General features: G+C 48.5%; 1 protein-coding gene across 1 annotated transcript; it reads right to left on the reverse strand.

The window, feature by feature from the left end:
• Positions 1-364: 364 nt before the first annotated feature.
• On the reverse strand, positions 365-24,827 carry gfpt1 (glutamine--fructose-6-phosphate transaminase 1). The gene is made up of 19 exons (XM_084457212.1): positions 24,754-24,827; positions 21,745-21,852; positions 21,266-21,373; positions 21,024-21,149; positions 20,724-20,782; positions 20,478-20,612; positions 19,788-19,849; positions 19,582-19,661; positions 18,902-19,010; positions 18,625-18,788; positions 16,614-16,709; positions 16,298-16,395; positions 15,714-15,834; positions 14,830-14,987; positions 11,621-11,735; positions 9,155-9,282; positions 5,798-5,965; positions 4,037-4,198; positions 365-2,608 (listed from the first exon to the last, which is right to left on the reverse strand). Exons 1-19 carry the CDS (start codon positions 24,758-24,760, stop codon positions 2,564-2,566), a joined length of 2,049 nt encoding a protein of 682 aa, XP_084313338.1. The 5' UTR covers positions 24,761-24,827; the 3' UTR covers positions 365-2,563.

Raw genomic sequence — 24,827 nt, forward strand, 5'->3', positions numbered from 1 at the left:
GATAAGCCCAACACTCTACACTATCTGGGCGATAAGCCCAACACTCTACACTATCTCTGGGCCATAAGCCCAACACTCCTCTATTTGGGCAATAAGCCCAACACTCCTCTATCTAGGCGATAAGCCCAACACTCCTCTATCTAGGCTGTCACTGGATAGGCCTACTCTCCTCTGGGATCCTCACTGTTTACTAATCTGATTTTAAACATTTTATCTTTTAATGTTTAATGTGTATTCAATGTTTTATTTTGAATTACTTTAATAAAATAAAACATTTGTTAAATTTCTGCTTAGCTTCTTAAGAGACTGGGACAGAGATGTTCTTGACACTTTATTGCATCAGTTTAATTAAATCAGTTAATAAAATAGTGCCCCGCCCCGACAGTAACCCAATGGTAACAGACATTGCAAGGTCGAGTTATAGTGCAGATTCCTTGCACATGCTTCCAGTCTAGAAACCAGCCAATAGCACATTCAAATGGGTCCCGTGTGCAGATCTAGTAACATTATCCAATCGATGACTCCGATACTAGCAGAGGAGCTCAAACTGGCACAGAAGATGTAGAAAACATCTGACACAAATTTTTTTGAAGTGTCAGTTATTTTGCTGAAATACAGTTTAAGGCTTGATTCCAATAAGATGCAGATCCTATGAACTGATTGACACAAAATTAAATATAAAAATATAAACAAACCCTGTCCCATTGTAAAGTAAACTCTTAACATTGACCATTTTGCATACATACTGGACAACAGCTATGCTTGGCTACAAATAAAAACTAAATTACTTTGTTTTTGGATGTAATCTTTGTATTCCATTTACAATAGCAGCTACATAACTTAACAAGGCTACGCCATCTTATATGTCTACCCAGGACTGACCTTGTCTTACCATAAAACCCCTTCAACAACATCTATTCAAGAGAGAATACACTTTTGGTTAACAAAACAAGTAAAATGAAAGACTTTTTGTTTTCTGACTGCACAACATAAGATACTTTGGGAAGATATGGGGCATTTTAAACATCAGCAACATTCACTTTTGGGCCAAAATCAAACAAATAATATGCACATTTTCCACCAGATAGAAAAATGAAAATATTAATAATAATTTTTAAAAAATTATGGTCCCACTACTGCAATCCGAATCGGCATGGTGGCAGGGGATGGGTTGGCAATATGCAAGTTGTACTGAAAAGTAACATTTCTCCTGGTTCGACTTACATGTACAGGTCAACTGTAAATAAACCAGACCATGATTCAACAACTTAGGCTCCGTGTTTACTAATGGAGTAAGCTACTATCAAAATGATGGTTGATTCAGCAAACACCATGAAATCAGACAGAGCAAGATTATGCTAGAACACGAGTGACTCAGATGACCTATTTGACCTTAGATGACCCATGGTGTGAGCTTGTGGCTCCTCCCACTTTCGGAGAGCCAGGAACTCAATGGGGCTAGTGTATCACGAGCCTCACTGGAAGTAATCATAATACAGTGTTACGAAATTATGGCTCGGAATGATTTAAAACTTCACTCAACCATCAAGAGTAGAAGATACAAAGGCTTTTCAGAGGGCTAGCTGCCACATAAAATGATCCCAACACACAAATCCTTGCTCTACATGAACATGCAAACATGAACCAGCAATTTCAGTCAGGTTTTCAAATATCTAGGCCAGGACTGCAGGCCAGGTGGTGCCCACCCAGGGGGGCACATTGAGCTGGGGGTCTGGGGTTCACTCCTAGAAAATGTTCAGCATCAAACACTTAATTTCCTGCATTCTGGTGAATTTTTATGCACCAATTTGTATTGGATTAGCTTGTCTGCTGCTATCTTAGCTAGCTAGCTAACTTGAATGCCAACGGCATTTAGAACTCTGTCCACAACACATTACTAGCATCAGAAGACGACTAAAAACTGTGGTTACGTTACATATTTAGCTACAGCATTTCCCATCATATCTCAAGACTCATAATGAACCGAAAATTTTTATATTTCATCTCTTACTCCCTGTCAAAAAATGTCCTCTAGCCGTGATTCTAATTTTCACAATGTTAAACTCCACTGACTTATGCTAAGCTATATAAAAGTATGCAATTTTGGGCAGATTGCCAGACATGAACAACTGTAGGAGGAAACACAGGACTGTCTACAGCTCGTAGGCCAATAAACCCTATAAAAAGCAAACCTAGTCACATGCGCACACACACACACACGTACAGCAAGCCAAGTCATGTGCATGGTTGCGAATTATCCAAAATGGCTAGAGCCCGTTCTCATGCTTTTCCTTTACTTGGAAGATAAATTGATTACTGCCAACCCAAACATTACCACCACAGACAAAACAGCAACATGTAGATGTGATATGACAATGCCTTCAAATTTAGGTTGAGAAAAGATATTGCTACAGTCAATGTTCAAGGGTAACAATTACAATAAAAAGTGCTGATTCTTTAGACACAACTTTCTTATCGCTCTTGGTACTGTAACTGTGTGAGCAGCTGCTGCAGCACAGTGTGTGTGTGTGTGTGTGTTTCTTTGAGCTCAGGATGCTGCAGTTCACTCCACAGTCACAGACTTCGCCAGGTTTCTTGGACAGTCCACCTGCATAACGGGAAAACATGTAGAATTATGACGAGCGGCAAAAACCATCGAGTGCATTTAGTTTGATACTGTCATCCTATAACTTGAGATCTTTACTGAAGACTTTTCTTTTTGCCGCTGCTTTTTATTAAATCAAATAATTATTCATTCATACACTGGCACCGTAACTTTTATTCCTGTATTTTATTTTTCCTGCATTTTGTTTTAAATTTCCTTTTTTGCATTTCGTCTTATGACCTTTTATGTGTTGCACTTTGTCTTGATGCTTGTAATGTCTCATGTAAAGCACTTTGAACTGCCTTGTTGCTGAAATTAACCCAATTTAACAAGGTGCGAGTGAGTCTTACTGCTGCTTAGGAGGCCTTCAAATCCAGTCTGCATGGACACTCAAACTACCCAACTACAGACTCTCTCTCCTGATCGGCCTGTCCAGCTGATTTTGGGTGTGTGCGTGTTTGTCGGGAGGTGAGAGGGGAGGTGAGGGAGGTGAGAGGGGAGGTGAGGGAGGTGAGAGGAGAGGAGAGGGAGGTGAGAGGGGAGGTGAGGGCGGAGGTGAGGGAGGTGAGAGCGGTGAGGGAGGTGAGAGCGAAGGTGAGGGAGGTGAGAGCGGAGGTGAGGGAGGTGAGGAAGGTGAGAGAGGTGAGGGAGGTGAGAGCGGAGGTGAGGGAGGTGAGAGCGGGGATGAGGAGGGAGGTGAGGAGGGAGGTGGTGAGAGGAGAGGTGAGAGCGGAGATGAGGGATGTGAGGAGGGAGGTGAGGAGAGGTGAGGGAGGTGAGAGCGGAGGTGAGAGAGGGGAGGGAGGTGAGAGCGGAGGTGAGAGAGGGGAGGGAGGTGAGAGCGGAGGTGAGAGAGGTGAGAGCGGAGGTGAGGGAGGTGAGAGGGGAGGTGAGGGAGGTGAGAGAGGTGAGAGGAGAGGTGAGAGAGGTGAGAGGGGAAGTGAGGGAGGTGAGAGGGGAGGTGAGAGGGGAAGTGAGGGAGGTGAGAGGAGAGGTGAGAGAGGTGAGAGGGGAAGTGAGGGAGGTGAGAGGGGAGGTGAGAGGGGAGGTGAGAGAGGTGAGAGGAGAGGTGAGAGGGGAAGTGAGGGAGGTGAGAGGGGAGGTGAGAGGGGAGGTGAGAGAGGTGAGAGGGGAAGTGAGGGAGGTGAGAGGAGAGGTGAGAGAGGTGAGAGGAGAGAGGGGAGGGAGGTGAGAGAGGGGAGAGAGGTGAGAGTGGAGGGGAGGGAGGTGAGAACGGAGGTGAGGGAGGTGAGAGCGGAGGTGAGGGAGGTGAGAGGGGAGGTGAGGGAGGTGAGGGAGGTGAGAGGGGAGGTGAGAGGGGAGGTGAGGGAGGTGAGAGGGGAGGTGAGGAGGGAGGTGAGAGGGGAGGTGAGGGAGGTGAGGGAGGTGAGAGGGGAGGGGAGGGAGGTGTGTGGTGCCGGTGGTCCTCACGTCGAAGCCCCTGAGCACGGCCAGGTGGAAGGAGAGCAGCTGTAGGGGGATGACGCTGAGGACCCCCTGGAGACAGTCCACACAGTGGGGCACTTTGATGGTGCGGCTGGAGTTCTTGATGGTCTCGTAGTCGTCCTTGTCACAGATCACGATGGGTCGGCCCTGCGAACCAAAACCACGGCGTTAGGCTTCCGGGTACGATGACCCCCGTTCTCCCCCTCCCTCTGAGACAAGCCCGCTCTTAAAGTCGCACAGAAACGGACGTTTGAGATCTAACTTCCGTATTTTGACGTATTTCTGCATCCACACGTCAATCAACGCTATCCGCCCTATCGAATCTATCTCAAGTTGTTAAAACCCGCCCACTTGTCAATGTTCCAATCAAATTCCTCTAAACGTTACGTCCCACCCTCATAGCTTGTTTGCGTCGGAAATACGCCAAATTACGGAAGTTAGATGATCTCAAACGTTCCCTCCCTGGAGAATACCTGCTTTGACTCGTCCTCTCCGGGTTAAGTACACATCTGTAGCAGATTACTGACCACAGTGATGTCGTGCTGGAATAACTCCACCCTTCTATGTATTGGGCCAGAGGCACGGGGGGGAACCCATTGTCCTCGTGAAAATGAACCAAACATGCAAACAGTTTGGCTGAACCTCATATCCAAGATTAGGGCTGCACGATTATGACAAAAGATAATAGTTGCGATTATTTGCTTCAAAATGGTAATTGTGATTAATAACTGCGATTCATATTTAATATATAATATTAATATATAATAACCAAAATGCTCCCAAATCACGGACGTTGATCCCTTTCTTGCTACTAACTCACTGACCTCGTTTTTGCTCATTTCTTCACTACTCACGGCTGCAGGTGCTCTTGTGACACTTGTCTTGACCTACTGCTATCTGTCTTCTCAGTGAAATTGCTGCGCACAGCGCACTCAGCGTGTGATTGGTCAGACAGCATAAGCGCCTGTGATTCGTCTGTGTAGTCCTAGCACACTCAATTCAAAGCAAAATTATCAATCACATTAATTGCAGCCTTTTGCGATTAGTTAATTGCGGAGGTCATAATCGCGATTTCGATTAATTCACGATTAATTGTGCAGCCATATCCAAGATGTGGTGTTTTATCTAGCATCTAGTGTTTTATCTAGTATCACAGTAAACACAGATGGTACAGTATCCAGGCATTTCAACAACCAGCTACTGTTGAGATAAAGTAGGAGCACCCGCACACTGTCTCACTTGCTCAAAACTTTATTATAGAAAAAAAAAAAACTGTTTCGGTCATGTGACTTTTGTCCGGCATGTGATACACTTACACACCTGTGACTGAGACGTTTATTCAGGTGTGCAAGAGACTCTTTTCCTGTCACAACTAGCTACTGACTGACCAGATATCCCTACTGTCTAATCAGAAAGAGGACATAGAGATCCATTGCCTTGTACTGTATTTTGTATGTCGTAATTGCCTTGTATTTTGTATGTATTGCATTTTGAATGTCGCTCTTTCTTCCTTTTTATGTGTTATTTGTATTATTAAGCGCTTTGTGCATTCGTGCTGTGAAAGCGCTATATAAATAAAACTTACTTAGGCTTTGGAATGATTTGCTGTGACTGCGCACTTAAAAAAAGCACTGCACGTCTCACAGATAAGAGGTGAAAACCACTGTGGCGTGTGTGGAGGAATCCGTGTGAAAGCATGGTGTGTGTGTGTGTGTGTGTGTGTGCGCACGTGTGCGTGGCGCTCACCTGACGCGCCACCACTTGCTGCAGGGCGTTCTGACACTTGACGTAGGTGTGGTCTCTCATGATGATCATGATGACGGGCATGAGCTTGTCCACCAGGGCCAGCGGGCCGTGCTTCAGCTCGCCCGCCAGGATGCCCTCCGAGTGCATGTAGGTGATCTCCTTGATCTTCTGCAAAAGAGAGACACGCTCTGAGTGCATGTAGGTGATCTCCTTGATCTTCTGCAAAAGAGAGACACGCTCTGAGTGCATGTAGGTGATCTCCTTGATCTTCTGCAAAAGAGAGACACACTCTGAGTGCATGTAGGTGATCTCCTTGATCTTCTGCAAAAGAGAGACACACTGAGTGCATGTAGGTGATCTCCTTGATCTTCTGCAAAAGAGAGACACACTCTTGAGTGCATGTAGGTGATCTCCTTGATCTTCTGCAAAAGAGAGACACGCTCTGAGTGCATGTAGGTGATCTCCTTGATCTTCTGCAAAAGAGAGACACACTCTGAGTGCATGTAGGTGATCTCCTTGATCTTCTGCAAAAGAGAGACACACTCTGAGTGCATGTAGGTGATCTCCTTGATCTTCTGCAAAAGAGAGACACACACTGAGTGCATGTAGGTGATCTCCTTGATCTTCTGCAAAAGAGAGACACGCCCTCAGTCCCTCACCCTGCCGTTCGTCTCTGCGTCCACCGCCTCCCTCGGGGAATCAAATCAAATCAAACTTTATTTGTACGGCGCATCTCACACAGAGGCAACGCAATGCGCTTCCCAGAGAGCAATGGAAGGGTGGGTAAAGGTCCCTCCCCTACATATTCCAGAGTAGGGAAGAGACAAGAGGTCTCTCTCTCAGGTCTCTCCCTCTCAGGTCTCTCCCTCTCTCAGGTCTCCCTCTCAGGTCTCTCCCTCTCAGGTCTCCCTCTCAGGTCTCTCCCTCTCAGGTCTCTCCCTCTCCAGGTCTCTCTCTCAGGTCTCCCTCTCAGGTCTCTCTCTCTCAGGTCTCCCTCTCTCAGGTCTCCCTCTCTCAGGTCTCTCTCTCTCTCAGGTCTCTCCCTCTCAGGTCTCCCTCTCAGGTCTCTCCCTCTCAGGTCTCTCCCTCTCAGGTCTCTCCCTCTCAGGTCTCTCCCTCTCAGGTCTCTCCCTCTCAGGTCTCTCCCTCTCAGGTCTCTCTCTCTCAGGTCTCTCCCTCTCAGGTCTCTCCCTCTCAGGTCTCTCCCTCTCAGGTCTCTCCCTCTCAGGTCTCTCCCTCTCAGGTCTCCCTCTCTCAGGTCTCTCCCTCTCAGGTCTCTCCCTCTCAGGTCTCCCTCTCTCAGGTCTCTCCCTCTCAGGTCTCTCCCTCTCAGGTCTCTCCCTCTCAGGTCTCTCTCTCTCAGGTCTCTCCCTCTCAGGTCTCTCCCTCTCAGGTCTCTCCCTCTCAGGTCTCTCCCTCTCAGGTCTCTCCCTCTCAGGTCTCCCCCTCTCAGGTCTCTCCCTCTCAGGTCTCTCCCTCTCAGGTCTCTCCCTCTCAGGTCTCTCTCTCTCAGGTCTCTCTCTCTCAGGTCTCTCCCTCTCTGGTCTCTCCCTCTCAGGTCTCCCTCTCAGGTCTCCCTCTCAGGTCTCTCCCTCTCAGGTCTCTCCCTCTCAGGTCTCTCCCTCTCAGGTCTCCCTCTCAGGTCTCTCTCTCAGGTCTCCCTCTCAGGTCTCCCTCTCAGGTCTCTCCCTCAGGTCTCCCTCTCCAGGTCTCTCCCTCAGGTCTCCCTCTCCAGGTCTCTCCCTCTCAGGTCTCCCTCTCCAGGTCTCTCTCTCAGGTCTCCCTCTCAGGTCTCCCTCTCAGGTCTCTCCCTCTCAGGTCTCTCCCTCTCAGGTCTCTCCCTCTCAGGTCTCTCCCTCTCAGGTCTCCCTCTCAGGTCTCCCTCTCAGGTCTCTCCCTCTCAGGTCTCTCCCTCTCAGGTCTCTCCCTCTCAGGTCTCTCCCTCTCTCAGGTCTCTCCCTCTCTCAGGTCTCTCCCTCTCAGGTCTCTCCCTCTCAGGTCTCTCCCTCTCAGGTCTCCCTCTCCAGGTCTCCCTCTCTCAGGTCTCTCCCTCTCTCAGGTCTCTCCCTCTCTCAGGTCTCTCCCAGGTCTCTCCCTCTCTCAGGTCTCTCCCTCTCAGGTCTCTCCCTCTCAGGTCTCTCCCTCTCAGGTCTCCCTCTCAGGTCTCCCTCTCAGGTCTCCCTCTCAGGTCTCCCTCTCAGGTCTCTCTCTCAGGTCTCCCTCTCAGGTCTCTCCCTCTCAGGTCTCCCTCTCAGGTCTCCCTCTCAGGTCTCCCTCTCAGGTCTCTCCCTCTCAGGTCTCTCCCTCTCAGGTCTCTCCCTCTCAGGTCTCTCCCTCTCTGGTCTCTCCCTCTCTGGTCTCTCCCTCTCTGGTCTCTCCCTCTCTGGTCTCTCCCTCTCTGGTCTCTCCCTCTCTGGTCTCTCCCTCTCTGGTCTCCCTCTCTGGTCTCCCTCTCTCAGGTCTCTCTCTCTCTCAGGTCTCCCTCTCAGGTCTCTCTCTCTCAGGTCTCTCCCTCTCAGGTCTCTCCCTCTCAGGTCTCTCCCTCTCAGGTCTCTCCCTCTCTCTCTCAGGTCTCTCCCTCTCAGGTCTCCCTCTCAGGTCTCTCTCTCAAGTGTGATCGGCGCATCGCGCTACCTTTGTGTAGGAGCCGCGCTGTATAAATAAAGTTTTGATTTGATTTGATGGGTGCGTGGAGGAATGTGTGAGAAGGGAGGCGGCCATCACACACAGAGACGTCGTCATTAGTTACCGAGACGAGAAACACGGCAGCAGAACGGTCTCTACAGGCCAGACCTGGCAGGACATGCTCTCACTCCACCACGGAGAGAAAGAGAGGGGGAGGGAGGGGGGGAGAGAGAGAGAGAGAGAGAGAGAGAGAGAGAGAGAGAGAGAGAGAGAGAGAGAGAGAGAGAGAGAGAGAGAGAGAAGAGAGAGAGAGACAGAGAGAGGTTAAGAGAAAGAGAGAGGTTGAGAGAAATAGAGGTTGAGAGAGAGAGAGAGGTTGAGAGAGAGAGAGGTTGAGAGAGAGGTTGAGAGAAAGAGAGAGGTTGAGAGAGAGAGGTTGAGAGAAAGAGAGGTTGAGAGAAAGAGAGGGGATGAGAGAGAGAGGTTAAGAGAAAGAGAGGTTGAGAGAGAGAGATTGAGAGAGAGAGAGATTGAGAGAGAGTGAGATTGAGAGAGAGAGGTTAAGAGAGAGATTGAGAGAGAGAGAGAGAGAGAGAGAGGTTGAGAGAGAGAGGGAGAGAGAGAGCGGTTGAGAGAAAGAGGCAGAGAGAGAAAGAGGCAGAGAGACAGAGACAGAGAGAGACAGAGACAGAGAGAGAGACAGAGAGAGAGAGAGAGTGTGTCAGTGCTGACCAGTGCTCCCTCCAGGCAGGTAGCGTAGTGGTATCCTCGGCCCATGATCAGAACGCTCTTCTGCTGGTACAGCTCCGCCGCCAGCCTCTGGATCTCATCATCCAGGCTCAGTACCTCTTTGATCAGGTCTGACACACACACACACACACACACCACGCACGCACAGACACACATACACACGCGCGCACACACACACACACACACACACACACACACACACACACACACACACACACACACACACACACACACACACAGAGGTAGAAACAGGAAAAAAGATTATTGCATTGTTAATAATAATGAATGTTATTCACACTTCATAAATCATTCACACCTCATTCGTTATTCACACTTCACCCAACGAACGCAGGAAGGGAGCATTATTAGCGTGTTTACTTAATTCTTCTTTGACTTTGAATGCTCAGCGTTTCGCATTAATGACCTCGACCGGGCGGCTCGCCACTGTCTAATGTGTCCCGGCAGTTTCATAACGAACCCAAAATAGTTTTCACATCCCTAAAAAGACGACCTGATGAAGGTCAGACGATGAAACGTCGCCGTTAATAAATGTATTTCCTACATGTGAAGGACTTATTTTTCTCTCACTTCTCTAAAAGATAAGATCTCTAGTTGTGTTTGGAGAGACCGTGTTTGGAGAGACCAGCTCTCTCTCCCAGGCACTGCCTGGTCTCACTGATTCATTCATCATGCCCCTTCCAACGCTCAAATCTGCTTCTGTTCAATTGCGTGCTGAGAAATAAACATTATGTTAGCAGGGTAATCAGTTGTGACTAAACTAGGAACTTTCAGCGTGTAGCCAGACCCTGCCGACAACGTCTCACACTCTTCACCAGGAATGGAAATGTGGGCAGTTTGGAGATGGGCTACTTTCTGGAAAACTAAGACGACAAAAGTACTGCAGCATTGCTCAACTGCATCTACAGTATCAATCAATCAATCAATCAATTAAATCCATCTAGGCTATGCAGATTTCTATCTAGGCTATGCAGATTTCTATACAAGCTATGCAGATTTCTATCTAGGATATGCAGATTTCTATCTGACTGTATAGGCGAGGTTTAGGATAATTGATAATTGTGCTCCCTGTTGTGTATCTGTTGTCTATTGAATACAAGCTGTTCAGTCATCAGAGGAAACTATTTTGTGTTTCGCCCCCGGACACTAGAGCAGCAGTCCCCAAACCTTTCTGCCCCCGGAGCCACTAGAGCAGCAGTCCCCAAACCTTTCTGCACCATGGACTGGCTTCATATTCACCATCACGGCTTCATGTGTACCATCGAGCGGCGCTACCTAGCGGGTTTGCACATGCGTGTATGTGGCTCTAGATACGAAAAACAGCATTATGACATTGTTATTCATGTTTTTTTTAGGGTGTCATTCCAGCATAATGATTAGGTTACTGTCTGTAAGCCCCACGGCTGAGCAAGTGGGCGTTTGTGCTGGGAAATGATGACATGATGAGTGGCTGTTATGAAAACTCCTAAGTCCCATAGTTCTGGGCCTGATTTGCACTTTGCAGAGTTTGACGCGCGCAATCCTTCCCGTGCGGACTGGTAGCGGACGGGCAGCCCAGCGAGGGTCCGAGGTCCGCCCCCAAGTCTCTCCCGCTTTGACAACAGTACATTTGAGGAAAAACAAAATCTCACAGGGAGATTAACTGTCGAAAACTAAAAATGTTGTCACTCCTAAAGGAGATACGTCATCAGCCAACAGCACAATAAGCAGTGACAGCCGTGCTCTGACGCACACCCCCGGACCACCAGGCCCTACAGGCAGCTCCTCCAGGCCGAGCCCGATGAGGACACGCTTCGCTGGGCAGGGAGGGACCGGACCACCGGGCCAAACATTTCTCACCTCATCAGTTTCCCAGAGAAACACCCCGTCGTATTCTTCTGTCCCAGAGGGGTGTGCCTCCCTCCCTCCCTCCCTCCCTCCCCTCCTCCCAACTGTTCTTTCCCTCTCACTTGCTCTCCTTTTCTCTCTTTCAACCATGACGTCTCTCCCTCTCTGGTAGTCTCCAAAGTGCACCAGCCTCTCTGACGACCACCGTGTGTGTGTGTGTGTGAGAGAGAGAGAGAGGGAGAGAGAGAGAGAGAGAGAGAGAGAGGGAGGGAGAGAGAGAGAAAGAGTGTGTGTGTGTGTGTGTGCATGTGAGTGAGTGATTGAGTGAGAGGGAGATGAGAGAGAGAGAGAGTGTGTGTGTGTGTGTGTGTGCATGTGAGTGAGTGATTGAGTGAGTGAGAGGGAGATAAGAGAGAGAGAGAGAGAGAGAGAGTGTGTGTGTGAGAGAGAGATACAGAGGGAGACAGAGAGAGAGAGAGAGAGAGAGGGAGATAAGAGTGAGATGAGAGAGAGGGAGATGAGAGAGAGAGAGAGAGGGAGATGAGAGAGAGAGAGGGAGATAAGAGAGAGGAAGATAAAAGAGAGAGTGAGTGTGTGTCTTACCTGGTAGCACTCTCAGGCCCTGGATGATCTCCCTCCTCCTGGGCTGCATGGAGATCCTGTCATCACACATCAGCAGCGCAAACATGATGAGAGCCACGAACTGGCTGGTGTAGGCCTGGACACACACACAGACACACACACACAGACACACACACACTTTAAAAACCATCAGCACAATGGTCCAGCAGAAAGACCCCCCCACGGTCCCAGACTCTCCCACGCTTCCCCAGCTGCTATTTTTCCCTGCAGGAAGGTGAGAGATGAACACGCGCCGCAGGTCGCCCGGCTCTGGACCAAAAAACCGTCATGGCGGCTCCCTGTCCGGCTAGGAAGATGACAACAGCACGCGGCTCGGCAGGGCTGGTCCTCCTCGGCCAGATTCCCCGTCGGCTTTTTTCACTAATAGCCTCAGGGGCCTCTGCTTCACGCATGCCTGCGAAGCCAAGGCCCTCTCCTCTCTCTCCCCTCTCTCCCCGGTCTCTCCCCGGTCTCCCCGGCTAATAACGAGCACCAGATGAGCGCCGGAGAGCGAGCCGAGTTGCAGGACCGGGCTGGACACAGCGTGGCGCTCGGCCTGTCCAGGGTGACCACCCATTCAGGATTTATATTTCCATCATCCGATTACATCCGCAGAGAGTAATGATGGCGAGGCAGAGCGATTTAACGATAGGTTGATGGGCTGTGAAGCTGACGGCATTAAAGATCGACCAATAGGAGGAGGCGGCACTAAAACAAAACAAAGGTGCAGCGCAGAGACAAGCGCCGGTCACGGGAACGGGGGCGGGGCTACTTCTCTCCCGTGTTTCTGAAGTGTCAACAAATGGTTCCCAACGTTAACATTACCCTAACGTTTTTTGGAAGCTGTGCCTGCGTGTTTGGGGGATTTCATCAATGTTCTCCGAGAGGAGCCAAGCCCGTTTAACAAGGACCCGCTGGACTCTGCGGTGCCAGGGCAGAGCCAGAGCCAGGCCGCGTCCAGAGCCAAACGCATCGGTTGTAAAACATTCACACAAGATATTTTCCGTGAAATTATCGAACCGCAGGACGTCATAACTCTGAGAAGTCAATGCCATCGTCTCAAGGACATGGCAGGACATCAAAGTCCCCCTTTCGATGCTTTGATCCCCAGCACTCCGTCCATCATGTAGTTATACAGGGTGTGACACGCCGCCATGCCACACGAACGGACGCCACGGTGTCCCAGAGGGACTACAAACACCACGCGTCCAAACCGTGTCCTCTCACGCTTCGCGAGCTGCAAAGTGACAAATGACAAAAAAGGACACAAACACGTTTCATCGCCAGAAAGACACTCCGAGTGGTTCTGGTTTGCCGTTGTTCTCTCCAGCCATTTCCTGTGTTTACCGAGGAGAGATGATGTTTACGAGAGTGAGAGGTGCTCCAGCGATCCTCCTCTCCCTCCTCGACCTCCATCCAGTGGACCTGAATCTGGTCCCATTGATAAGGCAACATAACACAAACAAGATGTTAGAGAGCGCGGCGTCCCTCTGAGTATCAGGATTGTGTGACAGGACAGGCCTGTGTGAGAGGAAGACGAGCGTGCGGATATATTCGGCGAACAGACTCTTTCCTGAGGCGACGTGTTCAGCGGAGCTGGGTGTGCGTTGTGGGCGTCGGCCAGGCAATAGGCAGCCAGCGTGGCAGCTAATAGGTGTCTGGCGCACACACACACTAACCCTCTCTCTCTCACACTCTCCCTCTCTCTCTCTCTCTCTCTCTCTCACACTCTCACTCACACACTCTCCCTCTCTCTCACTCCCTCTCTCTCACACACTCTCACTCTCTCATTATATTGCTTATTGTGTGTGATGTATTGTAGTGTTCTGTTGTGTGCTGTGTGTTCTGTTGCTCTGGAGCTGTACAGCACTTTGGTCAACCTGGGTTGTTTTAAATGTGCTTTAGAAATAAAATGTGAGTTGAGTTGAGTATATAGTTGGGACTGGGACCTCACTGCTCAGCTCCACGCCTCCAGCTCTGTGTGTCTCTCTCTCTCTCTCTCTAGGCCTACACCAGCCAGTTCGTGGCTCTCATTATGTTTGCTCCTCAACCCCAATCTGGCGACGGAGGAGGTTGAGGAGGAGGGTGCGGAGGAGAGGAGGGTGAGGAGGAGGGTGCGGAGGAGGGTGCAGAGGCCCTGGATCCTTTAACAAGGGTGCAGATGAGAATATCAGGCTTCTCTGGGCTTAGAGAGGGGTTAACCACAAACGCTACACCTTCACTACGGTGGCCAAACGCTCTCGGCTTCACACTGACTAGAAGGAAAACCACCAGCCCAGGATGTTGGCACGAACCCATGTCCACAATAATGACTATATACACTGTACAGGGCTGGAACCAAACCCATTAAACTAGACCAGTTGTGGGAAACATCCCCCTGGAATCCATACTTCTACTCTAACACATAGAGAATGAGACCCACTCATTAAATCTCCACCAGCCCTAATGCACCATGACCAGCGTGGGAGAGCAGGAATCCCCCCGGCGCATTCCCACTGACCCCACTGACCCCTCTGACCCGACCAATATCCTTCTGGGGAATAGAGATCTTTCCCAGACATCCCAGCGTGCGTCCATCTCTTCCCAGCGTAGACTTGCACGGTGGAGTGTCGTGTTTCAGAGACTGGGAGTCTGAGAGACAGTATGTGAGGAATGAGAGGAAGGTAAAGTCATCTTCAGGAGGGAAAGTTACGGGGCTGACGCTGTGATCACGGACAGACGGGCTCTGGATGTGACCGGTCCCAAATGAACCTCTTGACTCGACCCAAAAACGCCAAGTGGACTGGACACTAAGTCTAAGCAATCTGATTGGCTTCCAGACAGCCAGCCAGAGCGAGTGAGCGAGCGAACAAATAAATAAATAACCAAATACATAAACTGATAGATAAATTAATTAATTAATAGATAAATAACCAAATAAATAAATAACCAAATAAATAACCAAATAAATAAATACACAAATAAATTGATAGATTAATTGATTAATTAATTAAATTAATTAATTAATAGATAAATAAACAGATCAATAAATAGATAAATAAACATAAATAAACAAATGAATAAACAAATGAATAAACAAATGAATAAATAAAACAAACCTATTACCTCATTACAGCTATTAAATCCCCTGATATCTCCACAGCTGAGGCATCTCTTGGGGGTTATTTTTGGACGGTGTCCGAGTCTCTCACCTTGGTGCTGGCCACGCCGATCTCCGGCCCCGCGTTGATGTGGACCCCGCAGTCCGTCTCCCTGGAGATGGAGCTGCCCACGGTGTTGGTGATGCCCACGGTCAGCGCCCCCCTCTCCTTGCAGTAGCGCAGCGCCATCAGGCTGTCAGCCGTCTCCCCTGCAACGCAAACACCAGGGGGTCAGGGGTCACAGCCGGGTCTGGAGCTGAACACCAGGGGGTCACAGCCGGGTCTGGAGCTGAACACCAGGGGGTCACAGCTGGGTCTGGAGCTGAACACCAGGGGGTCACAGCCGGGTCTGGAGCTGAACACCAGGGGGTCACAGCCGGGTCTGGGGCTGAACACTAGGGGGTCACAGCCGGGTCTGGGGCTGAACACCAGGGGGTCAGGGGTCACAGCTGGGTCTGGAGCTGAACACCAGGGGGTCACAGCTGGGTCTGGAGCTGAACACCAGGGGGTCACAGCTGGGTCTGGGTCTGATCACCAGGGGGTCACAGCTGGGTCTGAACACCAGGGGGTCACAGCCGGGTCTGGACCTGATCACCAGGGGGTCACAGCCGGGTCTGGAGCTGAACACCAGGGGGTCACAGCTGGGTCTGGAGCTGAGTGATGTACGTGGATATATGCGTGCCTAATGCTGAAATATCTCAAAACTTTGCAGTGCAAAAGATAAATTCATTTATTTGACGGCACGTTTGTCAAACAATCGTCACATCCTATTAGTTATGGGAGAACTGTAACTAAACCCAGTTTGGACAGGAAGTCCCGTTGGCAGACACTGGGCATTTTTTATGTCCTTGGAACGCGAGTCAGAGACACATGGAATCTTCGCCACAGACATCGCGGATCCTCCCACCTGATTGGCTGATGGCGGATCCTCCTACCTGATTGGCTGATGAAGAAGCAGACGTCGTCTCGGAACACGGGGGTGTTTCTGTCCAGGAAGTCGCTGGCCAGCTCCACCATGACGGGCAGCTCGGTCAGTTCCTCCAGGACCTGGCGGGTCTGGAGACCACATGACCGCTCAGTACCCCCCTCACTTACCTCCTCGTCAAAGCAAATCAAACTTTATTTGTATAGCGCATTTCATACACATGGGCGACACAATGGGCTTTACAGAGAACAAGGGAGGTGGGCATACTGTAGGTCCCACCCCTACATATTCCAGAGGGAAGCAAAAAAAACAGTTCCTCATGGCACCACATTAAGGGATCTAGCTAGGTGATGACAGTGGTGATCTGGGGTAATCACAACACACATTACATTTACATTACAGTCATTTAGCAGACGCTTTTATCCAAAGCGACTAACAATAATTGCATTTAACGTAGGAAAAGCCAGTGTGCTACTACTCGCCAGAACTCACAAGTGCATCTTCTTTCTAAAACAAGTGCATAATCTAGTGCTGAAGGCAAAGTGCAAGAATAGCAAACAAACAATCAAGCAAAACAAACAAACAAGGACTCACTGCCACCCCGGCGTGGTAGCTGGTCCCACAGGCGATGAGGATGAGCCGACGACACCTCCGGACCTCCTTGATGTGGTCCTTCAGTCCCCCCAGAATCACTACGGGGTCAAGCACACGTCAGGCGCTCTCTAAACACAACACAGGAAATCATCCGGCTGGAATAGGGAGGACAGCCTTGTAGGTTCAAATGGGTTTTTTTTCCACAAGAGTGAGGAAACCTAGAGCCATGATAAGAGGGTTGGGTGTGTTGTTATGTTGAAATGAAGGTGCTTTATCGTCTCTGTGGCCCGCGGGGGAAAGAGGGCCTCTCCCTGACCTGTGTTGTCATCAAAGTTGACCCTTCCTCTCATGGTGTTGACCACAGACTCTGGCTGCTCAAAGATCTCCTTCTGCATGAAGGAGCTGTAGTTCCCTGAGGAGGTAAGAAAACAGTCAGTACCTTTTAAAAAAACTCAGTCAGTACCTTTAAAAACAATACCTATGGCTTTGAGGATCATAGTAAAATGTTGTTTTTATAAGTGTTATATAACAAGACATTTAAAAAAAGCAGAAGAATAAAAATCACTGCTGATAAATATTGTATTTACAAAAAAAAAGTAAAGTAAGCACACGTCAAAAACAATTTGTTTTGTTTTGACAAGTTGGAAGGTGACGCATCGCTCCAGATAAACAATGTCTTTTAGGAGCTCGCTCTTTAATACGGCCTCAATATAAGTCATCGCTGACTGCAAACAAACAAGAGACTTCAGGGACACGGCGCTTTCCTCCTCACATGACCAATTGTGACAATGAAATACGAGTGTGTTTTGCTGCCTGCCTCTGACAGTAATTTGGGTCATGTGAATTAGGCTATTTAAGCAAAGCTTCTGGCAGGAGAGCTGAGGGAGAGGGGCTGGAATGACGAGGCCGCAAAGGAATGTTTCCAGGCTGCTAAACATCGGTCGATCGCCGCCCTCTGCTGGAACACCGGGGAACTGCAGCGCTTATAGCGCAAGACGACAGTTAAAAGCTCAAACACAGATCACAGACTCAAAGTTGTAATATATTATGTCAAGGTAGTAGGTTAATTATAATTATAAGCCCTCCTTATGATCCAGGCACAGTGGGTTTCTCTGGAGGTCTGCAGGGACTGTGGAGGTCTCCTGGATGGGGGCCAGGGTGACACTAGCCTCCCCCCCGGTGGCTTGACTCAGCCAGGCAGGATGAGAAGCACCTGGATGAGTGATGGACAGGGAGGCCATGGGGCTCTGGCCTCCAGCTGCCTCTACTGCTACAGAGTTATTACAGGTTCCTGGACAGAATTAATGAGCGGGCCCCTGGTTTACTTACTTACTTACTCTCTCACACACACACACACACACACACACACACACACACACACACACACACACACACACACACACACACACACACACACACACACACACACACACACACACACACACACACACACACACACACACACACACACACACACACACACACACACACACACACACACACACACACACACACACACACACACACACACACACACACACACACACACACACACACACACACACACACACACGCTGAAAAATGAGCTACGTTGCCCCATTGTAATAGCAACAAGGAGGGGTCGGCCAGGTATGCGACACGTTTCACATTCCATACTGGTTACTGTACTGGAAATGAACAGTCAAAGACTAGCAGTGTTGGGAGGAATTGGTAACTAGTAATTAACTTGCCTTTCCTGCAACTAAGTAATATAAGGGATTACGTTTGAATTTTCAGCAATCAGATTACAGTTACTGATCTAATAAAAATGTGATTACTTGAGCTACTTGCGCACGTAGCAGTATTTCATGTGGTTGATAGGCGTATGCTGCAGTCGTGGCTGAACTGACTGTTTATGTCACCAGGGTGGAGCTGTACCAAGAGTGCTGGTCTAGGATCAGATTATCTTTTATTGTATCTATGATGCAAAACTGATCCTGGATCAGCACTTCTATGATTCGGGTAAGAAATGATCTGGCTTTGGAAAGCAACTCAAAAGCAAAGTTATTAGTAATCCGATTACTTTTCAGAGAGAAATAAGTAAAGTAATCTAATTACAGCTTGGAGAAAGTAATGAGTAGCTTCACTGAATTACTTTTATTAAGTAACTTGACCAACACTGCAGACAAGACGAAATCACTGTCTACTTCCCCGAGGGGGTTGTTTCTTTATAGTTCTGTGCTCCTCCTCCTCCTCTCCCCCTCCTCCTCTCCCCCTCCTCTCCTCCTCCTCCCCCCTCTCTCCTCCTCCTCCCCCCCCTCTCCTCCTCCTCCTCCTCCTCTCCTCACCCTTCATGATCTGCTGCAGCTCCATCTGCAGGGTCTGGATGGCGCGGGCGGGGTGGTCTCCCACCGTGCGTTTGATCCGGTGGATGGACAGACGGCCCTCGGTTACCGCCGCCACGTCGTCGTCCTCCAGGAAGATCACACGGTTCGTGTGCTCGATCACCGCGCTGCCGGGACAACAGCGGAACGTCAAACAGCCAATCAAACATTCTCGACGGAAGCCACAGTGTCAGTGGCTGCTTTTTTGACGATATTCAAAGGGTAGAGGAGGACTAGTGACCTGGCGTCGGACGCAAAGTAGTACTCCACCGCCTTCTCCTCCACGGGGAAGAGACAGGTGTCCTGGTCCATCCTGGGCAGCGTGGCGCAGCCCTTCTTGTCCTTCACGGCTGGGGAGTGGGAATGAAATACAAGTCTCACCAAAGTGTTTTGTTTTCCTACTTGACTGTTGTTCTAACTTTGTAGTTCGTTCCTCTAGAATCAGTCTTTTAAACTACAAATTCTTCCTGTGTGACATCACTTCCCTGTCCTCTTCATCCTGAAACTATGTCACTTCCTTTTTCACGTTATAACCTATCGATCTCATTCCCCAGTCACTCACTCTTGCCTGGATTCACTTCCTGTGCATTGAGTCCGACTTGCAAATCGTAACATAGAATAAACTTATTGTCTTTGTTTGAAACCAGCTTGACCGACCACTCAGCGTGTTCTTTGAAATCTAAACTAAACCAAGTAAGATGTTTAATTTACAGGAGAGAAGACACACCCTGGAGGTCACACACCCTGGAGGTCACACACCCTGGAGGTCACACACCCTGGAGGTCACACACCCTGGAGGTCACACACCCTGGAGTTCAGCGCTGCCAATCCCCTCACACTGACCACACTAGAACGAGAGACCTCGCCGAGACGAGAGACCTCGGTGAGAAAGAGAGCGGGGTGTCCGGGCGTCCGACTTACACGAGCGGTAGAGGATGGGAATGTGATCGGTGGACAGCTTGTGGTCGCTTCTCACTCCGATCAGCAGAGGGCCTCCCCTCCTGAACAAAAAAACATTTCAGCAGAAATCAATAAGAGGCGGTCAAAATGTATCGACGGTGCTTTTACACGTTCAATAAATGGGAGCGCACGCCTGGTTAGAAGGAGGAGAACTTGGAGAGGTGTACCTGGTGGCAACAGCCTGCCCGGGGAAATGGATGCTCTTGAAGACCAGGGCAAAGGCTCCCTCCTAGGAGATGACAGAAGAGTCTTAAGACCAATTCATGCCTAAATCCAGCAACACTTTGATAAAAAAAGTGTCGCCGAGGGCTGTAGCGCACCGACGGGTTTTTGTAATGTCGCTGACTCCGCCACATATTGTCGCTCAAGTGTGATTGGATAGCTAGATAGAAGGCTCGTGCGTTGCCATGGATATGCTTGTTCCGCTGCCTTGTTTTAGTTTTGTCTGTCATGTGACGTAAGACTATCATGGAAGGAGTAGAGGTACGTCTCTCCCAGCTTGTGAGGAGATATCCTCGTCTATATAATTCATCCCTGTCCCTTCAGAGATGCCCAAATACTGAGGGGAAGAATGAGAACAAAACACAATGAAAACCGCTCTCTGAACAACCTCTTTACCTCAGATTAAACTCTTTCCCTCAGAAAGACGCTTCTCTCAGAATGACAACAAACCAGAGACGACGCGAAGTGTCGCCCGAAGCATAAATGCTACGTCGAGCGACACTTTTTTTTTTTGTCGAGCGACATTTGTCGAGCAACACTTTTCAAGAAGCATAAATTAGGCTTTAATCAGGAACACAGAGTCCCTCACAGGCGTCCCACTCAGGGGGAAGTGGGGCGAATCCGAGGGCTCTTACCAGCTGCTGGGTCACCCTCTCCACCAGAGTGGTAAAGCTGATGTCATCACTCTCCCGGTTGTCATACATGTACTTCACCAGCTTGGCGATGGTCTCCGTGTCCGTCTCGGACTCGAACTCATAACCTTTGCTCTCCTGTGCAAAACAATTTAAAAAGAGAGTGGGACACACTTGCGATGAGCGGTCTGAAGCCGACCTGCTACAGAAGAACGCAGCCGTACGTTTACACAAATAAATAGATCTCACCAGGAATTTCCTCAGGTCTTTATAGTTGGTGATGATTCCATTATGAATGACGATGAATTCTGTAGATGAGAAAACGCATGAGGAAAATACTCAATCGCAGACACAATGATGCAAGACAACGACATCTCATGGAGTGTTATTAATTTAATTTATATTTAATTTTGCATTCTGATGGAGAGTTCTTGTTTGTACAGACTGATGAATCCCATTGCTCTCTGTAAAGCACATTGTGTTGCCTCTGTGTATGAAATGCGCTATACAAATAAAGTTTGATTGGATTTGAATGTCCTCGGTACTGACCGTTGCCCTTGTCAGACCTCTGTGGGTGGCTGTTGACCGGGCTGGGGGCGCCATGGGTAGCCCAACGAGTGTGAGCGATGCCCAGGTGGACGTCGAACTCCACATCCAGGTCCAGGTCCTGCTGTTCTGTGGATCACACGCAGGCACATGGGCGAGTTGACGGAGTAGACAAAATGGCTGAGCTTTTGAAAATGCGTGAAAAGATGCGTTTTGAACCGTAAAGAGACGCATCTGTTTCTCACTGTGGATCTCCTCATCCAGAGCCTTGACTTTTCCACGCTGCTTGATCAGCTGAATGGACTTAGCGTTGGTCTCCCATTCCTTCCCATTCCCTCCGTCAATTCCAACGCCTAACAACAAAAACAAGTACATTTGGTTTCTAACGAACAAAGACCACACATTGATCACAAGCTGCACCACAAACAACAAAAAAAACTATTGTTAAACTGTCAAACATGCCAAAAAAATAAAAATAAAAAAATAAATAAAGTGTTAAACTCGTGTTAAACAGTCACAGCTGTGGGACGATTCAAGCCGTGAAAATGACAATCATGTATATGAAAGATTAGGAGGGAAACGGTCACAGAGCTCCTTTGTGGGGGCGTACAGGACCACCGGTGTCAGACCGGGACACAGAGGAGGGGGGGGAAGCTGATAAACGTGACGCCACACGGCGGTCTCTCCACACGGTGGTCTCTCTCAACACGGCATGTCCCCTCACCGGCGGAGTCGTAGCCTCGGTACTCCAGACGTCGCAGGCCTTTCAGGAGGATCTCCAGGATCTCGCGCCGGGTCCGAGGAACCTGGTAGTTCAGATAGGCGAAGATTCCTGAGGGGGAAAAGAGCGAGCGACACAAACAACCATGAACCGGAATGTTCCTCGATGATACGGCCTAAGAAAACACAGCCTGTCATGTGATAGGAAAACAGGCGTGCTTCTTCTATTGGGTGAAGCGTGTAGACTGACTTAGTCATAAGACGGACCTAAAGCAGGATGCTCTAAATTGACCTCAGAGATACGCTCCAGTCATGAATAGAGCTCTCTTTCCCCGTCCTCAACGGTAAACATGGAGACATAGAGCTGGAAAGCAAAACAAGGAGTTTTTTCTCACTGATTAAAAACATGTGGCACACCCAGGACTGTGAAATAGTGTAAATCAAAAAGCTGCAAGCCAGTCACACACCCTGCTACTACTGACTGATGCTTAGGAATGCCATTGTCAACACAGACAATGAGAGAGGAAAAGAAAGCAGCATAACATGTTGTGATTGGAGGATCGGTTGGAGGATCGGTTGTTAGCCTATACCTGTAAGGCCTAGTTCCAGTTCAGTCTAGCATGTTTGATTTGAGTATTGGTTATTAGCCTTCCTGTAGGCCTGGGTCCAGTTCAGTCTAACATTACATTACAGTCATTTAGCAGACTTTTATCCAAAACAACTTTCAACAATTGTATTTAACGTAGGAAGTCAGCGTACTACTGCTCACCAGAACTCACAAGGAGGGTTTTTCCTGCGTAGAGGAATTTTTGGCGCCCCCCAAAGAGATTTTAGCCAGAGCCAAAGGAAAATCACCAGTGCCAAAGTGATAAAAATTGAGAATAAAAATAGCAATTCAAATCCTCTCCAAATGTGTTTGATAGCTTGTTTCAAGTGCAGCCCATCCCGCTTTCTTGTCATGTTGGGAGATTTCCCACGATATTGAAAAGTGAGCTCAGTCAGAACGACAGCGAAGAATACAGGCCTGTATATGCTGGTAGGCTACTCGGCATAAAACAGAGGTTTCCCCCAAAGATTCTGTGTGAATCGCCCCCCCAAAGACCCATTCTCCCTCTCAGAGTCCCAGTCGCCTGAGGTATTTGATTTGATTTATTTGACAAAAGCAATTACAATCAGTATATATAAAAACATACAGCATGTCTGCAATGTCAGGGATAAAAGCGAAAAGTCCAAGACTTATTTCCATCGCTGTCCCTGATGGACAAGGAGTCCAAGTGGAGACCGGCATCTGCTTAAAGTGCTTCGAGCAATTGTACCATTACTAAAAAAATAACAATAAAATACAATACAAGTGCAAAAATGCAAATAATAAATCCAACATATTGAGTTACTCATTACCAGAGTAATGTAACATCCTCATCAGACAGCGTATACAGGAAGGTCGCTAAATAATCATTTCCTGATCCTTGTTTTGAAAGCTGCTGTACTTTCCACTTCTTTTATGGAGAGAGGGGTAGTTTGTTCCACTCCACAGCACCAGCAGAGATAAAAGATATTCCTCCTGTCTTTGTCTGGTGCTTGTAGAGGACTACATTTCCCAGACTAGCTCTAGTGTTTTTGTTGAGACTCTAATACCATGAACTGACGGCGTAGTCAAAGTGGCACTGAATTAAACATGAGGCTAAAAGTTTTAGACAATCTTTGTTTAGCAGTGTGGAGGTAGCAGGGTGTAGTGGTCGGGAGGGGGTGTAGGGTTTGACCATGGCCTGGAGGAAGGAGGGAGTGGTTCCTTTCATTGCCCTGTAGGCTGGTACCAGAGTTTTAAACTGGTCAGCTGCTACTGGGAGCAAGTGTAGATAACAGGGAAGGGAGGTTGTGTAGGAAAACGAACATGTCTGATTGGAGGATTGGTTAGTAGCAGCATATATTGTACCTATACTCAATCTATACTCCACACATTTAACACAACACTCCATATTTGAACTGAATGAGAATATACATGTAGATGGCCTGTAAAAAATAAAAGAGTGACTATGTTCATTAGGTTCTAGGGCGCTCTGCAAGGTAAGCAGTCCAACAGAGGACCCATTGAGACCCGCTAGGCACAGTCTGGTCGAGTACACAGCAAACGGCCATGACCAAGTAAGGTGGGTGTATACAAGGACCAGCTTTGTTTTGAGAACAGGTTAACCACTGCTAGCTCTTGTGGGGGGGGGGATGTGGCACTGAGACACACACCCGATAATGAACTCTGGTTTCACTCACACACTCTTATCAGGGCAAGGACAAACTCTAGACTATCACTGGGAGTGCCTGAAATAGCAGCCCTGATGGATATTCAATATTCAAGGCATAACCTGCTATTTGATGGCATTTGAGTTAAGTGGGGTAATGAAGGGGCATTATGATCCAGGGTGGGCTGGGGGTATTATTCATAAAACACATTATCTGACTTGTCTGGAATGAATGGTGCGTGAATGGTGTGTGTGTGTGTGTGTGTGTGTGTGTGTGTGTGTGTGTGTGTGTGTGCGTGTGTGATTTCCGTGTCGTCTCAAACCTCCCTAGCCCAAACAACTAGCTATAACAAGTTCCTGTGCTAGCTAACATAGCTTGAAGCAAGGAAGTGTACACTTATTAACCAGAAACCAGGTGTGACACCAGGTTTATAACAGGTCACAAACTGTTGTGTCTAGAACTAGTACTACTAGCTAATACATGAACAGGGAGGTTAGCATGGCTAGCTAACTGCAGCTAGCTTGAATGTGAGCAAGCAGGATACTGGGTGTAGATACAAAACCCAACCCACATCATGTTGAACATGTTATACACGTTATAATGTGATATAATATGATTTAGCTAGCTCTACAGCTGGTTACTAGCTTAGCTCAGTCAAACTCAAATATTGAGTGACACCGACTTGAACTTGTTCAATGTTCATAAACAGCCACCCGTTTAAATACTGATACACATCTATGGTGTAAACTATAGATAATTCATAATGTTTCGTACTCACCACACATGACTATACCTCTTTAATTACAACCAACTAGTTCAGCTGCTCTTCTGCTGGTGATAACGGTAGTGAGG

Source organism: Borostomias antarcticus (assembly GCF_949987555.1).
Source record: "Borostomias antarcticus genome assembly, chromosome: 23".
Lineage (NCBI taxonomy): Eukaryota > Metazoa > Chordata > Actinopteri > Stomiiformes > Stomiidae > Borostomias > Borostomias antarcticus.

What these genes read in the sequence shown, in the direction of transcription:
- gfpt1 (XM_084457212.1), bottom strand. An exon ending in CTTCTTCATCAGCCAATCAG is followed by an intron (nt 14,988 to 15,713) that starts GTAGGAGGATCC and finishes TTTGCGTTGCAG; the next exon opens with GGGAGACGGCTGACAGCCTG. An exon ending in GGGCCTGAGAGTGCTACCAG is followed by an intron (nt 9,283 to 11,620) that starts GTAAGACACACA and finishes TGTGTGTGTCAG; the next exon opens with ACCTGATCAAAGAGGTACTG.